The 14,830-nt window shown below is 47.1% G+C and overlaps 1 protein-coding gene across 2 annotated transcripts in view; it reads left to right on the top strand.

Moving 5' to 3' along the window:
- Window positions 1-13,476, top strand: part of MCM3AP (minichromosome maintenance complex component 3 associated protein) — a 49,029-nt gene extending 35,553 nt beyond the window's left edge. For both annotated transcript variants that reach the window (XM_058523317.1, XM_058523318.1), the window contains exons 22-29: window positions 1,154-1,412; window positions 1,623-1,720; window positions 2,528-2,918; window positions 3,985-4,242; window positions 4,715-4,844; window positions 7,185-7,391; window positions 9,736-9,886; window positions 11,292-13,476. In XM_058523317.1, the coding sequence (XP_058379300.1) occupies window positions 1,154-1,412; window positions 1,623-1,720; window positions 2,528-2,918; window positions 3,985-4,242; window positions 4,715-4,844; window positions 7,185-7,391; window positions 9,736-9,886; window positions 11,292-11,450 (1,653 nt within the window). In that variant the 3' untranslated portion in view covers window positions 11,451-13,476. The remainder of the gene's footprint in view (window positions 1-1,153; window positions 1,413-1,622; window positions 1,721-2,527; window positions 2,919-3,984; window positions 4,243-4,714; window positions 4,845-7,184; window positions 7,392-9,735; window positions 9,887-11,291) is intronic.
- Window positions 13,477-14,830: the final 1,354 nt, after the last annotated feature.

Below are 14,830 nucleotides of genomic sequence, written 5' to 3'. Positions count from 1 at the left end.
AGGTCTTTCTAAGTTTTCACATGTTCCCTGCTTTATCTGTTTCTTTTTGTCTGTTATTCTAGTCTCTCTCATGTTGGAGGCTCTCCTCAGACACCTTATCTGAGGCTATCCCCCATACCTGAGTGAGGCCCTAAAAGGCTGGGCACAAGCTGTGCTTAACGTGGGGTAGAGGGTAACTGAATAGCAAGCCAGCCTTTTTTGGGGGGACCCCAAAATGTCAGGATATCTATTCCCTGGGCTTCCCTGGAAAAGGAGTCATCTCATCTCCTCCTTGGGCAGCTGCTGGTGCTCTCAGGTAAGGTCCCCTCCACTGCTGGGTGATGCCCCTGTGTCTGGATCCTGCCCAGGAGGATAAGGGGACAGGCTCTGCTTAGAGGTTGCCTGCAGGGTGGGTGGATGACCTGTCGGGCCACTGTTCTGTGTGTGACTTGTCCCTCTGTGCTCCTAACTTCAGTTCTGGCTCTTGGTGCCACAAGGCCTGGGAGCTCAGGGCTTTTGCAGGCTCAACTGCCTGGTTCCTTTCATACCATGTCTGCAGCCCTTCAGGTGTGGCTTCCTCTGCTTCCTTAACCCATGGTTGTTCCCATCTCTGTGCTGCTTTCTAGAAGTGGATCAGAATCCCTTGTCTGCTGCTGGCTTGCCTTTCACCTTTTTTGTCATTATGGGCTTACCTGTTGTTTTTTTTTGGTGAGGAATATTGGGCCTGAGCTAACATCTGTTGCCAGTCTTTCTCCTTTTGCTTGAAGAAGATTGTCTCTGAGCTAAAATCTGTGCCAATCCTCCTCCATTTTTTATGTGGGACGCCACCACAGCACGGCTTGATGAATGGTGCATAGGTCTGCACCTGGGACCTGAACCTGCGAACCCTAGGCCGGTGAAGCAGAGTGCACGAATGTAACCACAATGTCACTGGGCCCGTCCTTGGGCTTACCTGTTTTTATTCCTGTTTAAGGATAATTGTTAAGATTAAAGTAATGTGCTCAAACACTGGAAGCTGAATTATCTGTTGACCTGGCTGTTTCTCGCACTAATTCATGGCCTCATGGAGGGAGGCCGGTCCAGTGAGCATCTGGTTGTGCTCACTCTGGGGCCCTCATTCACTGCTGATTTGTCCCCTTGTGTGTCTATCCTGATGGTCGGGGTGCTGTTCCAGGTGGCCCATGGCGCGCTCAGTGACTGTGCTCTCGATGCCGTGGAGACGCAGAAGGAGCTGCTGGGGGCCAGTGGGCTCATGCTACTGCTTCCCCCCAAAGTGAAGAGCGAGGACGTGGCGGAGGAGGACGTGTACTGGTTGTCGGCGTTGCTGCAGCTCAAGCAGCTCCTGCAGGCCAAGCCCTTCCAGCCTGCACTTCCGCTGGTGGTTCTTGCGCCCAGCCCCGGAGGGGACCCTGTGGAGAAGGAAGTGGAAGATGGTTTGTGAAGACAGTCTTGTTTGTGAACTGGCATGTTTAATAAGTGGGTCAGCCCTGGGTGTGAGGAAAGCTTGCAGTGTGGTGTTGGGAGTCACGGTACAGCAGCTGTGGTGGTGACTGGGGGCAGGGCTGGGCGTCGGCGCATGAGACGTAAGCTCCACTGCAGGCTGAGAGCAGGAGGCAGGTGACCTCCATCTGTTTCTCTCAAAGGTCTGATGCTACAGGATTTGGTTTTGGCTAAGCTGATTTCAGATTACACCATTCTTGAGATCCCTGATTCCATTAATGAATTACAAGCCACAAGTAAGGTAAAGTGTCATCCTTTTTAAAGGGCCAACAAGATATGTCAGTTTTTCCCCTTTTTCTTTATCTTGAATTTAGTGTACACCACTGCTTACATTTTGAATTTTATGTTTTGATAGGTAACTTTCTAAAAATATAAGCAGAAATCAAAATAAAAGAAAATTTGCTCAGTCCTGCTATCTGCAACAAATTAAATTGTTCATATAAATTTTTTTAGTGTTTTTTTTAAGTATGACCATTCATGTCTTGTATCTGAGGGTCAGATATATAAATTGTTTTTGTACGGTGGTTGTCCTTGGACTTTATGAAGAAATAATGTTATCAGAGGTCTCCTTTAAAGAAGGAGGTCTGTGCTGACAATTACATTTAGGGAAAGAAGTGCTGGGAAATAAAAGTAACTACAGGAAGAAAGATAACTGCAGAATGTGAAAGCTTCCTGGCGTGTAGCGAAGCTGTTAGTCGTTCTAAGAGCGGGAAGATGTGGCCTCATTTCTGTGCGTGGTGAAAAGGACGCAGGGGTGGTTTCCCTTAGGCCTAAGCACTTCTGGGGGGTGACCCTGCAGGCCGCACTCCTCTAGGGTGGAGTGGGACTCAGAGCCCCTCTCTGGGGCCCCGCTATGTGGGTCTCCAGGGCTCTAGGAGGCCAAACAACTGCAGCAGAAGCTTCTGCTCCCCTTCCTGGTGTGGTTGAGAAGCTTGTGCTCTCGGGCACCTGCTGTGGCAGCTGCGGGAGGAGGCACCTTCAGGAAGCTCCTTCAAAAAACAGCATGAGTTATTTAACCAAGCCTCTCCTGACTGTCTTTGCTTCTCAGGTTTCACAGGCTGTGCAGTGGCTGGTCTCCCGCTGCCCCTGTGCCCTTGACCTTTGCTGCCAGACCCTCGTTCAGTATGTGGAAGATGGGGTTGGCCGTGAGTTTAGCGGCCGGTTTTTCCGTGACAGAAGAGAGAGGCGGCTGGGCGGCCTGGCCTCGCAGGAGCCCAGCGCCATCATTGAGCTGTTCAACAGTGTGCTGCACTTCCTGGCCTGTGCAGTGTCCTCTGAGCAGCTGTGCGACCTGTCCTGGCCCGTCACCGAGTTTGCCGAGACTGGGGGCAGCCGGCTGCTTCCTCACCTGCACTGGAACACCCCGGAGCACCTGGCCTGGCTGAAGCAGGCAGTGCTGGGCTTCCAGCTTCCGCAGATGGACCTTCCGCCGCCAGGGGGTGCGTGCTGAAGCTGAGGGCTGCGGCTGGGGAGGAGCGTGAGGCGGCCAAGCCCGATTGCTTTCTTACTGTAGTGACAGTCTGGCAGGCTTAGGCACTAGTGTGAGGTTCGTACGTCCTCCTCCACTGTGCGCCCTGCATCCCCACACTGCCTCTGGCCACCTTTGGGTTCAGGGGTCACAACGAGCAGGGTTTTGTGGAGTGGGGGCTTTTAACCCGTCACCAACAACAGAGCCGTCTGTGGGTGTCTGCTCAGCCCTGGGAGGACGGTGGCGAGCAGTGTCAGGAGGAGCACTGGCTCAAGGCCTACGACAGCAGGTCCTGTCCTGCCTGTGCCCACGGGGTGTGGGGCAAAGAACGTGGGGACTGCAGTCCCGTCTCCACACTTGGGCTCTGCTGGGGCCATGGTACTCAGTGTTGATTTAATGCCAGTGTTCCTTGTTTGTCAAAGCAGCCTCTGTTCTGTGGCCCAGGCTGTGCCCAGGTGAGGCCTTTGGGCTGTTTTGATGTATGGGTCTTGTGCACTGAGTGTGGAGGCTGCCCCTTCCCTTGCTGACGCTGCCGTTTGCTGCTTATGTGGTGCCGTGTGTGGTCTTGCCAGGCCACTCTCCTTGCCAGGGCCACATGGAACAGAGGCCTCAGTGGCCCTTCTAAATGTCACGATGTGGTCTTCAGTAGCTCCTTGTTACAGAAGGAACTCGAAGGGAAGCAAAGCACACAGCACAAATCCTTTGTACTGTGAGCTAGGTTAGGGTTCCCCAAGAGAAGCCAAGACCTCCCATACCAGACTCTCCTGTGCTTGTTAAAATACAGATTTCTGGGCACAACCACAGGCCTGTGCAATCAGAGCCTCTAGGGTGGACCCTTCGTTGTGAATGTTGTCCAGGGTGCCTGTCTGCATCTCTTACCAGGACAGGGAGAGGGAGATGCTCTTTCTTCTGCAGCTGTGGTTCTATCGTATTCAGATTCAAAAGCAGACTTCTCAACTATACAGTTGCCTTGTCTTAAGAACAATTTACATAGATTTTGGCCAAATCTTGTAACTCAAGAGGTGCTTTCTCTCCAGCTCCCTGGCTCCCCATGTACTCTATGGTCATCCAGTATGCCTCGCAGATTCCCAGCTCTCGGCAGACGCAGCCTGTCCTCCAGTCCGAAGTGGAGAGGCTGCTCCGCAGGACGTACTGCAGGTGGAGGAGCGGGAGCCCCCGCCTGGGCCGGGGTGCAGGGCCCTCGGCTGCGGAGATCCCATGGGACGACATCATTGCCTTGTGTGTCAACCACAGGCTGAGGGACTGGACGCCCCCCAAGCTTCCCGTCACGCCAGGTAGTTAGCACTCGGTGCTGTGGGGCCAGCTCCTCATGAGACTTGTTTAAGGATGTTTACTGGATGTTTGTTTCTTTTCCTGTGGGTTCCTGCCCTTCCTTTCCGTCCGACTCCCTCTTCAAGCCAGTGACTTCCAGGTGACCTGTAAACATTGGGGAGAGTTAAGAAGGTTCCAGGAGAGCCTAGACTTACCTCCTCCCTGAAATGGGCCCCTATGCTGGCTCTAAGTTAGAATTCTGTAGCTCTGAGGAATCATACTGGCTATGCCATAGTCTGGACATGAGCCTGTCTGGACCTTGAATGACCCACAGACACTTGGAGCATATTTGGCTCAAACATGGGAGTCATGTAATTATGTGACTTTAATTATCAGAAGGACTTGTCCTTAAATCAGTGAATTTAAGCAAATGTCAAGTGGTCACCTGTTGCTCTTCTGATTCTCTTCTTATTTGTTTTTGTATTGTTTTCTCAGAGGCGCTGAGTGAAGACGGTCAGATATGTGTATATTTTTTTAAAAACCATTTGGAAAAATATGATGTTCCTTTGCTGTGGGAACAAGCCAGAATGCAGACGCAGAAGGAGCTACAGCTGAGTCAGGGGCGGTGAGATCTGTGTTCAGTGTGTGTTTCTGTCGTCACTACAGCCAAGAGAGTGAACCATATTGTTCTCTTCCAAAGTAGAAGACAGAGATTAATATCCTATACACAGAATCCAGCCCATAGTGAGCAGGTTCTGACAAATACTCGAGGAACAGATCATTCCCACGTAGTAGAAACTGTTCCAGAGCAGACAGAAGCAAATCTCACTTCATTTATCAGACGAACCTGACCCTGAAATCATCACATAACCAGGAGCGTGCAGACAAAAGAAAGCTGACATCTCTCATCTCACTTACAAACCTGGTTCAGAAACACTAAATAAAATGTTAACATATACAATCTTGTAGTACATAAAAAAGTGTAAAGTAGGCTTTATCCTACGATAAACAGTATTAACAATAGAAATCTATTTGTGTAATTTGCTGCCATAACAGAAAAATAAGTGATCATTTCAGTAGGTTTTAATGCTTTTCTTAAAATTTATACCCATTCCTGCCCGCTCCCTCCCCAAAATTTATACCCATTCCTGATAAAATTGCTTAACATACTTGGGTAAAAAGATTCCTTAGCTTTATAAGGCTATCTGCCATAAAACTACCACACAAAAAAAATCATGCTTCTTGGTACAACATTGGAAACAGTGAAGTCAGAACCAGCCTGAGCTGCCTCTCATGTCACTGCTGCTCACTGTTGTCCTGGAAATCCTGCCCATGCAAGGACACAGGTATGATGGCATAAATATTGAAAGGAAGAGGAAACTGTCATTTCCAGACAGTACAACTATCAGTTCAAGATAATAAACAATCATGCCCTTAGAACTTTATACAGAATTCACCAAGGTGATGGGACAGATCAATGTACAATGTACAAAAATTCTCATCACAGCAGCAACAAGCACATAACAGAGGGACATAAAGTGACCAGGAGAGGTGCTGAACCCTGTAAAGGGGACTCTCAGGCCCTGAAGGTGCAAAGAAAAGCTGGATAAATGAAGGGCAGGCTGACTTTGTTGACAGGATGACGCAATGCTGTAAAGATGTCAGTTCTCAAAAGTATAAAGTCAGGGCATTTCTTTTTTCTTTCTTTTTTTTTTTTTTTTTTGTGAGGAAGATCAGCCCTGAGCTAACATCCATGCCAATCCTCCTCTTTTTGCTGAGGAAGACTGGCCCTGAGCTAACATCTATTGCCAGTCCTCCTGCTTTGTTTCCCATTTTTCTCCCCAAAGCCCCAGTAGAGAGTTGTATGTCATAGTTGCATATCCTTCTAGTTGCTGTATGTGGGATGCCGCCTCAACATGGCCAGACAAGTGGTGCATGGGTGCGTGCCCGGGATCCGAACCCGGGCTGCCAGTAGCGTAGTGCGCTCACTTAACCACTAAGCCACGGGGCCTGCCCCAGGGCATTTCTAATCAAAAACCCAAAGAGATTTTTCCTCCCGGTCTTGATGAGTTAATTCTAAAATTCATCAGGTTGAGAAAATTTGCAGCAATCGCTGAAAAAATTTTGAATAACAAGGAAGGTCTTGGGGCTGGTCCCATGGCATAGCAGTTAAGTGTGCGTGGTCCGCTGCTGACGGCCTGGGTTCGGAGCCTGGGCGCACACCGATGCACCGCTTGTCAGGCCATGCTGTGGCGGTGTCCCATCTAAAGTGGAGGAAGATGAGTACAGATGTTAGCCCAGGGCCAGTCTTCCTCAGCCAAAAGAGGAGGATTGCCATGGATGTTAGCTTAGGGCTGATCTTCCTCACAAAATAAAAAAAATAAAAAAAAATAAATTAAAAAAGGAAGGTTTTCTCTGCCTGATATCAAAACATATCATAAAGTTATGATAGAATCGAAACTTTTATCAGATAGAAAGATCAGAATAGAATCAGATAGAATCAGAATAGAATAGAAAGATCAGAATGGAAAGTCCAGAAACAGAACCATCTGTGACAAAAGTACCATGCCAAATTAGCAAAATTAGTGGGGGAACGACAGACATTGGTATCTGTTTAGGAAAAACATTAGAGCCCATATCACCCACTGTTTGTAAACATTAGTTCCAGATGGATTTGAGAGCTAAATGTAAAAATAAGAACTTCGCAAATATCAGGGAAAATAGGGAACCTACTGATAACCCTGGAATGGGAAGCAAAACTCAGAATAGAGAAGCTCTGAGAGCCCAGCTGCCCAGGAGAGTGGAAGCTCCCGTAAGGCAGAGGCTGCGCTCCGTCTGCTTCCCTCCTGAGGAGCAGGCAGGGGCAGGTCTGAGGCTCTGTGTCTGTACCCACTCTACCTAACCTGGAGGAACTCTTTCTCCCTCTCTTTCCTGACCGTAAGCATTTCAAAACATGTACTTACAGTTTGGGGATAAAATCTTTTCATCCCTCTGCAAACAAGTTTCCTACTCCGTTCCTTCACGTGCACTGCAAAGGGAGGAGGAGTGTGGAGTGCGGCCAAGAGGGGCGGATTCCCAGCACGGAGGATCTGATGCGCGGAGCCTCTGCCCACGAGCGCCTGGCCCAGTGTCTGTCCAGCAGTCTGCTGCTGGAGAAGGAGGAGAGCAAGAGGTGAAGCCCTGTCCCTGTGGTTCATTGTGCCCTTCAGGCTGCTTCATGCTGGATTAGCAAGGATCATAGTAACATGACTTTGTTTTAAAAAGAAGGCGAGTCAAAGGTGTACCAGGCAGAGGCAGTGCCCTAGATAGAATGTCTTAAACTGTTTTATTATTTGAAATCAATTTAATTTATTGTTTATTATTGAAAGTCAGTCTTAAGTTTGCTAGTGAGAAGTAAGTGTGGCTGGCTAACCAGGTCTGACTGGACCATCAGTGCTAAACGTGTGGCTGACCCCCGCTCTCTGCCCTCTGGGAGCCTGAGGGTATTGGTGCAGCATCCCACACTGCAGGCGGGCAGGCAGCCAGAGCAGGCCCTCTGTGTCTCCCACCACCCTTGTTTATGGTTTTACTGAGACAGAGGACCAGGAAGAAGGGGGTTCACACGGGTCGTCCTCATGCCTCCCCCTGCCCTGCCCCCCCTTCAGCAGCCTCCCTGCGTCCAGCCTGTCCCCTCTTGTTGCTGGGGATGAACTCTCCCCTTGGCTGAGGTCTCATCTCCCACCCACACAAGGACACTCGTCCAGTGACAGTCACTCTGGTGCACCATCACCTTCCCACCAGCGTACAAACGTGAAAGCAAGCTGGCGTTTCTCCCTAACTTGGCCCCGTTTCCCTCCTAGTCACCACCCCATGCTTCTGCTCCCTTAACAGTAAACTCCTTAAAAGCAGTGTGATTCTCACTTCCCCAGTCCTCTTTCCCTGTCTCTCCTCAGCCCCTCTCACCCCCCATGTCTGCTCCGGTCCGGGTCACTGCAGCCGGCACACGCTGAACTGATCACGAACCCCAGTCCCCAGCACTGTTCCACACCTTTGCTCCTTCCCTCCTGGCTCCCAGGATACCGTTAGTCTCTCTCCTGCCCTGCTAGCCATTCCCCCTAAGGCCCCCCTGCTGGTTTTTCGTCATGTCCCAACTGCCTCCTCCCCAGCTCACTCTCTGAACCTCTCCTCTGTGTCATCTGCACCCACTCCCCAGTGATTTCATCAAGTTTCACAGATTTTACAAGAACATCAGTATTCTGACAACTCCAAAGTTATATCTCAAACCCTGAGTCCTCTGAGCTCCAGATTTGAATATACTACTGCTTCCTTGAAATCTTCACTAGCCATCTGATAGGCATCTCAAAGCTAACATACCCAAAATCCAATTCCTGGTTTTCCCCCAACCAGCTCCTCCTACGGTGGTCTTCTCAGTTGACGGCAGCCCCATCCTTCTAGCAGCCTAGGCCAAATGCCTTGGAATCATCCCTCCACATCCAGTCCATCCACAAATCCTATTGGCTCTATTCAGAATATATTGAGAGACCATTTTTGCAGTAGGCTGTAGTCTAGTCTCGGCAGATCCAGTGTGAGCCTTTCAGGTGTGAGGCAGAGGTCATGTTAGCCCTTTGCTCACAACTTTCCAGTGGCTTTCTCTTTCACCCTGAATCAAAGGCAAACTCCTTATGAGGTGGGCAAGGCCCTGCGTGATCTGCCTTCTATGTCCTTTCTGACCTCTGCTCCTCCCTCCAACATGCCAGGCTGTGGTCAGCCAGGCCTTTGCATTTGCTGCTCAAGTATCTACTTCTCATGAGGCCCTCCTTGCCTGCCCCGAACCCTCCCAGTCTCCATGTCTCTGCTTTGTCTTTCTCTTCTTGTCATGTGTTCCTTCTCCATCTCCCTTCACTAAAGTATAAGCTGCTTACAGCTGGGCCTTGTCTGTTTTGTTTCAGTGCTGTGTCTCTGGGACCTAGAATGGTGCCTAGCATTTTGTAGGGCTTGATAAATATGTATTGGAAGTGTGAATGAATGTGTCATGATTTCTAAAAGTAGATTTTCCTAGGTCTGTATCATTTAACCAGTTTGGATCAGATTGTTTTTCTTGAAAAGACAAGTGTATGGAGTGGACAGCTCTGGGGTGTGTTAGGTGGCAGTAGGATATTATTTTGAGTTAATTTTAAACTATAAGCAATCCATACATTTGGACAATACATCAAGAGATAAGAATTAATTATAGACACATAAAACCAAAATAAGCCAAACAGAAAATAAACCAAATGAGAGAATTATAAGTAATGTTAAGTAACATGTAAAAGCAGTTGTTTTTGGATTAGTGCCACCTTTCTCATAAAATGTAAATTGGGTTTATAAATTAAAGGGAAGATATTAAATTTTTTAAGAAGGTAAAATTTCTGCTCCTCAGTTGATGTCATAATAGTCCTATCCTTAGTAAAAAGCAAAGCTTTAAAAAATTTAAAGTATATATAGGAGAAAACTGAATGATAGTTAAATTTTTGCTTCCTAATGCTCAAATGTTTCAGGTTTGAAGATCAACTTCAGCGGTGGTTGTCTGAAGACTCAGGAGCATTTACAGATTCAACTTCCCTACCCCTCTACCTTCCTCAAACTCTGGTGTCTCTGCCTCAGACTATCAAACCTGTGCTGAAAACATCTACAGCTGTTAGCCCTCAGGTGAGAAGAGAGTACATTTGGCATTTTTATTGAAATTAAAGACTGAGAAAACGGCGGGGAAAAAGTAACATCTCGATCCATCATGTGATGTATGATGACCAATAAGTTATTAGTTTAAATTAGATCTTTTCTTAAACTTCATCTGTCAGTGTCAGAGAGGCCCAACTGATTCTGAGTTTCTGCTTGTGAAATGAAGAATGGAATTGAGACATGCTTAAGAACTGAACAAGACCCATAACCGTGTGCTGACACACAGTAAGGGCATTGAGGAGAATAAGAACGGTGATGATAGTGGCTTCTGTTTATAGAGCACATACTGTCTAAGCCTTGGCAACACCCAGATATCCCGTTCTGGGATTAACTTTCCCTGAGGAAAATGAATGAATGAGGAGGGTAAGCTCACAGAAGTCAAGGGCCTTACCCAAGAGTGTTCTGGTCAGTGGCAGAGGTGCTTTTCAAAGCCAGACATGACTGGTTCCAAAGCTCAAGGTCTTTCTACCTTACCATCCTTCCTTCAGTGGTAAAAGAAGCAAAAACAGAGTTTTAATCATTGATGTATAATGCTAGATATTTTTACAATGTTATAAACCAATGTTACTGCAATAAACAAAAAATTAAAAAAAAAAAATGCTGGATAGGTAAAAAGTATGCTTCTGAACTGGCTTTAGGAAGCCCTTCAATAGGGTCTCGAGAAAAGGGAATTAAGACGACATACTGTTTCATCACTTTGGCAGACAACTTAAAAATATTTGTACTTTTGACTTGAACAATTCTGCCCTAAAGAAATTACTATATATTACAAAAAATAATGTATTTTTGTTCACTGTAGCTTTACTTATACTGCATAAGAGTGGAAACAAACTAAATATCTAAAGATGGGAGTCTGGTTAAGCAATTACAATACATATGATGCAATAGTTCGTAGCCCTTAACAATGATATATATATATTTTTTTGCTGAGGAAGATTTGCCTTAAGCTAACTTCTGTTGCCAATCTTCCTCCACTTTGTATGTGGGCTGCCGCCACAGCATGGTCACTGAGACGAGTGGTATAGGTCTGTGCCTGGGAACCGGTCCTGGGCCGCCAAAGCGGAGTGTGCCGAACTTAACCACTAGGCCACCGGAGCTGGCCCAGACGATGATATTTCAAAAATGACTGACACTGGAGGTTGTTAATGATAGAATCAGGAGAGAAACATTCCATGTGCAGATGATACCAGCTGTATGTGTCTGTACTGGAAGAGGCTGGAAGGATGTATGATACATTGCCAGGAGGGGGTTTGTTGAGCCCCACAGGCCCCAGACAAGGTGTCTAACATGAGGCAGATCTAGTGCTTTTACAGAGAATAGATCTTGGTTTATGAATATATCAAAACTGTTTTTAGTTTCTTTTTTATTCAAATAGAATAAAAGGACAGGGGAGCAACTGCAGCTGTCAGAGGCAACAGACACATCTCTTACTGAACGGCTGAAGCACCTGGAAAGGCTGATCCGGAGTTCAAAGGAAGAGGAAGTTGCCTCTGAGCTCCATCTCTCTGCACTGCTGGACATGGTGGACATTTGAGCTGCTGGGCCTGAGAGAGGGAGGGTCTCTCTGGAATATTTTCTGCTTTTACTCAAAATGATGTTATTCTCAGATGCTTGATGCACTGTTGGAAATGTGATTATAAATCATGCAAAAATTGGCCCGGCCCGTGGCTTAGCGGTTAAGTGCTCGCGCTCTGATGCTGGCTGCCCGGGGTTCGGATCCCAGGCACGCACCGACGCACCGCTTCTCCGGCCATGCTGAGGCCGCGTCCCACATACAGCAACTAGAACGATGTGCAGCTATGACATACAACTATCTACTGGGGCTTTGGGGGGAAAAATAAATAAAATTATTAAAAAAAAATAAAAAATCATGCAAATAAACTATTTGAATGTCTAATAAGGTCTTACCCAGTTTTCAGAATGAAAGGCTATTTCCTCCTGTGTAACATCTTTGATATTCTTACCTGTTTTCACCGTATCCTCAGACTGTTACTCACCAACATATGCTCTGAGGGAATCTGTAGCTCACACTTCTGTGTGTAACAAGTTGTCATTCATTGTCTCAGCAAAGTTGCAGTCCCTGATGTGCCAGGTACCAATGATGCAGGGGATGAATAAGGCGCAGGAAGCCTGCCCACCAGGCCCACTCAGCTCACATCTGAGAGAGCGAACAGAGGTACTGAGTCAACTGTATATGTACGTAGCTCTCTGAGCATGTGCACGGGTATGTGCCTGGATTGGAAGCAGAGGGAGACAAGGGGATTGAGGAGAGAGCAGAATTACTGGAGAGGAGTGCAGGGGTGTACTGGGAAAGAGTGGCACCTCCAGGTTTTCATCACATCCTTTTGGGTACAGTTTGGTAGTGTTGCCAAGTGAGGGGATAGACCAGACCGCAGAGCCCTTGCTGCCTTATTCTGAGTGCTATGGGAATCAGCTGTTGGAGAATATTAGGCAGAGAAGTGACTGGGTCACATTTTCTTTTTCAGATAGTGTATGGGGAAGGTCAGCAAGACAAGGCAGGAATCTTGAGAGGGAGGTGCTATAGCCGTCCAGGTGAAAGAGGAAGGGTATAATCCTGAGTTTGTTTGCTAGCAGTTGGTGTGGAAAGAAGGGATAAATTTGAGCCATATACAGAAAGAGGTATTAATAGACTTGATGACACTGAGTATGACCACCAATTTTAAATTGGCAGTCGGCACCTCTCTACTATAATCCTATATCCCCTAGACTCTCTGAGAAGACTGTTGCATAACTTCTTATTCTCTTCAAAACTCCCACATTCTTAGATAATGACCTTGCTGCTTATTTCGCTGAGAAAATAGAAGCACTAAGAACAGAACTTCTTTATCCCACCACCACCAAATCGACTAGCTGATCCCTGCTTCCCCAAAACAAACACTATTCAAGTCTTTTAGGGATCTCTTCAGTGAGTAACTTCATGTTTATCAATAAAGACTTAAATAATGCTATTTCTTAATCTTGATTTTAGACATTGTTGATTTCCTGCACTGGAAGAGGAGTTAGCTCTCTTATACTATCCTCTCTGCAATGTATATCACACACACATATATCTACATTTCCTCTCCTACTAGTCTCCCAAAACAGCTTAATATAATGTTGACTGGAATCTGCACTCATGTGGACTGTATTAATACTGTTTGCTCTTGAACCCTGTATTGGTTTATGATTACATTTCCTTTAGGTACAACTTTCAGTTTTTCCCGGCATGAATTGCCTTGTTTTTCCATTTGCTTGGTTTTCTGTGTTCCTATCACTACTTCACCCAAAACTCTCCATCCTAGGTGTAAAGCTCCTAATTCTGTCATGTGCTAGTTCCTTTCTTTTGGAGATGACCCTCTGGGTAACCCGTTTTTCTGCCACGGCTTGGACATTTCCTGGCTTCTGAGTCATATATACTCCTCTTCCCTGGTCTGCTTTCTCGTTTTGATGGAGCCCATCGTCTAGCAGCCTTCTGAGCTTGCATGTCTGAAATGTCTTTATTTCTACCCGTACACTTGATTCATTGTCTGAATGGAAATAGAATTCTAGGTTGGAAATCATTCCCCAGTGTTTTTGTTTGTTTTTTGTTGCTGGAAGTTTTTAAGATCATCTCTATCCCTGATGTTCTCAGATTTCTCAACAACATGCTTGATGTGTTGGTTTCCCTCCCTTACTCTCCTGCTTGCCCAATTTATTGTGCTGGGCACTTAGTAATGCTTTTTTCCAGTAGTTATTGCTGTGTAACAAACTACCCCCAAACCCAAACTACTCCCAATAGTAGCTTAAATCTGGGAAGGATTCAGCTGGGCAGCTTTCTCGGGATCTCATGCAATTGCAGTCAAGTATTCCCTGGGGCTGCAGTCATCTGAGGGTTTGACTAGGCTGGATGTCTGAGATGTCTGCCACTCCTCCTGTTTTTTTTGCTGAGGAAGACTGGCCCTGGGCTAACATCCGTGCCCATCTGCCTCCATTTATATGGGATGTCACTCATATGGCTGTCAGGTGATATTGCACTGTTGGCTGGGGGCTCATCTGGGACTTCCTTTTTTTTTTTTTTTTTTAATTTTTTCCCCCCCAAAGCGCCAGTAGATAGTTGTATGTCATAGTTGCACATCCTTCTAGTTGCTGTATGGGGGATGCGGCCTCAGCATGGCTGGAGAAGCGGTGCGTCGGTATGCGCCCGGGATCCGAACCTGGGCCACCAGCAGCGAAGCGTGTGCACTTAACCGCTAAGCCACGGGCTGGCCCTCATCTGGGACTTTCAACCTGAGTAGCTATATGTGATCTCTCCACATGGCTTGGCTTTCTCACAGCAAGATGGCCTCGGGTGTCATACTTCTTACGTGGAATCTCAGGGCTCCAAATGCAAGTGTCCTAGGGAGCAAAACGCAAGCCCAGCTTTGGAACTAGTGCAGGATCACTTCCATTGCATTGTATTGGTCACAAGCAGTTCACAGAATCAGGGGATGGGACATAGATCCCATTTCTCAATGGGGATGAGGGTTAAGACCACATTGTAGAGGAGCATGTGAGATGGGAGGTGTTGCAGGCATCTTTGGAAAACAATCTGCCATGCTTTTTCTTTTTCTTTTCATTTTTTTTGTGAGGAGATCAGCCCTGAGCTAACATCTGCCACTCCTCCTGTTTTTTTTGCTGAGGAAGACTGGCCCTGGGCTAACATCCGTGCCCATCTGCCTCCATTTTATATGGGACGCCGCCACAGCATGGCTTGCCAAGCAGTGCGTCGGTGCGCGCCCGGGAGTGCGTGCACTTAACTGCCTGCGCCACCGGGCTGGCCCCTGCCATGCTTTTTCAATTTGGAAAATTATCCACCAATTCTGGGAATTTTTTGGAATTATTTAATATGTTCTTCCCCTCCATTATTTTCCTCTGGAACTCCTAATATTCCTATGT

This window comes from Diceros bicornis, chromosome 27 (genome assembly GCF_020826845.1).
Source record: "Diceros bicornis minor isolate mBicDic1 chromosome 27, mDicBic1.mat.cur, whole genome shotgun sequence".
Taxonomy (NCBI): Eukaryota; Metazoa; Chordata; class Mammalia; order Perissodactyla; family Rhinocerotidae; genus Diceros; species Diceros bicornis.
The sequence above is the reverse complement of the archived record's forward strand: the minus strand, read 5'-3'. Positions and strand labels throughout refer to the sequence as shown.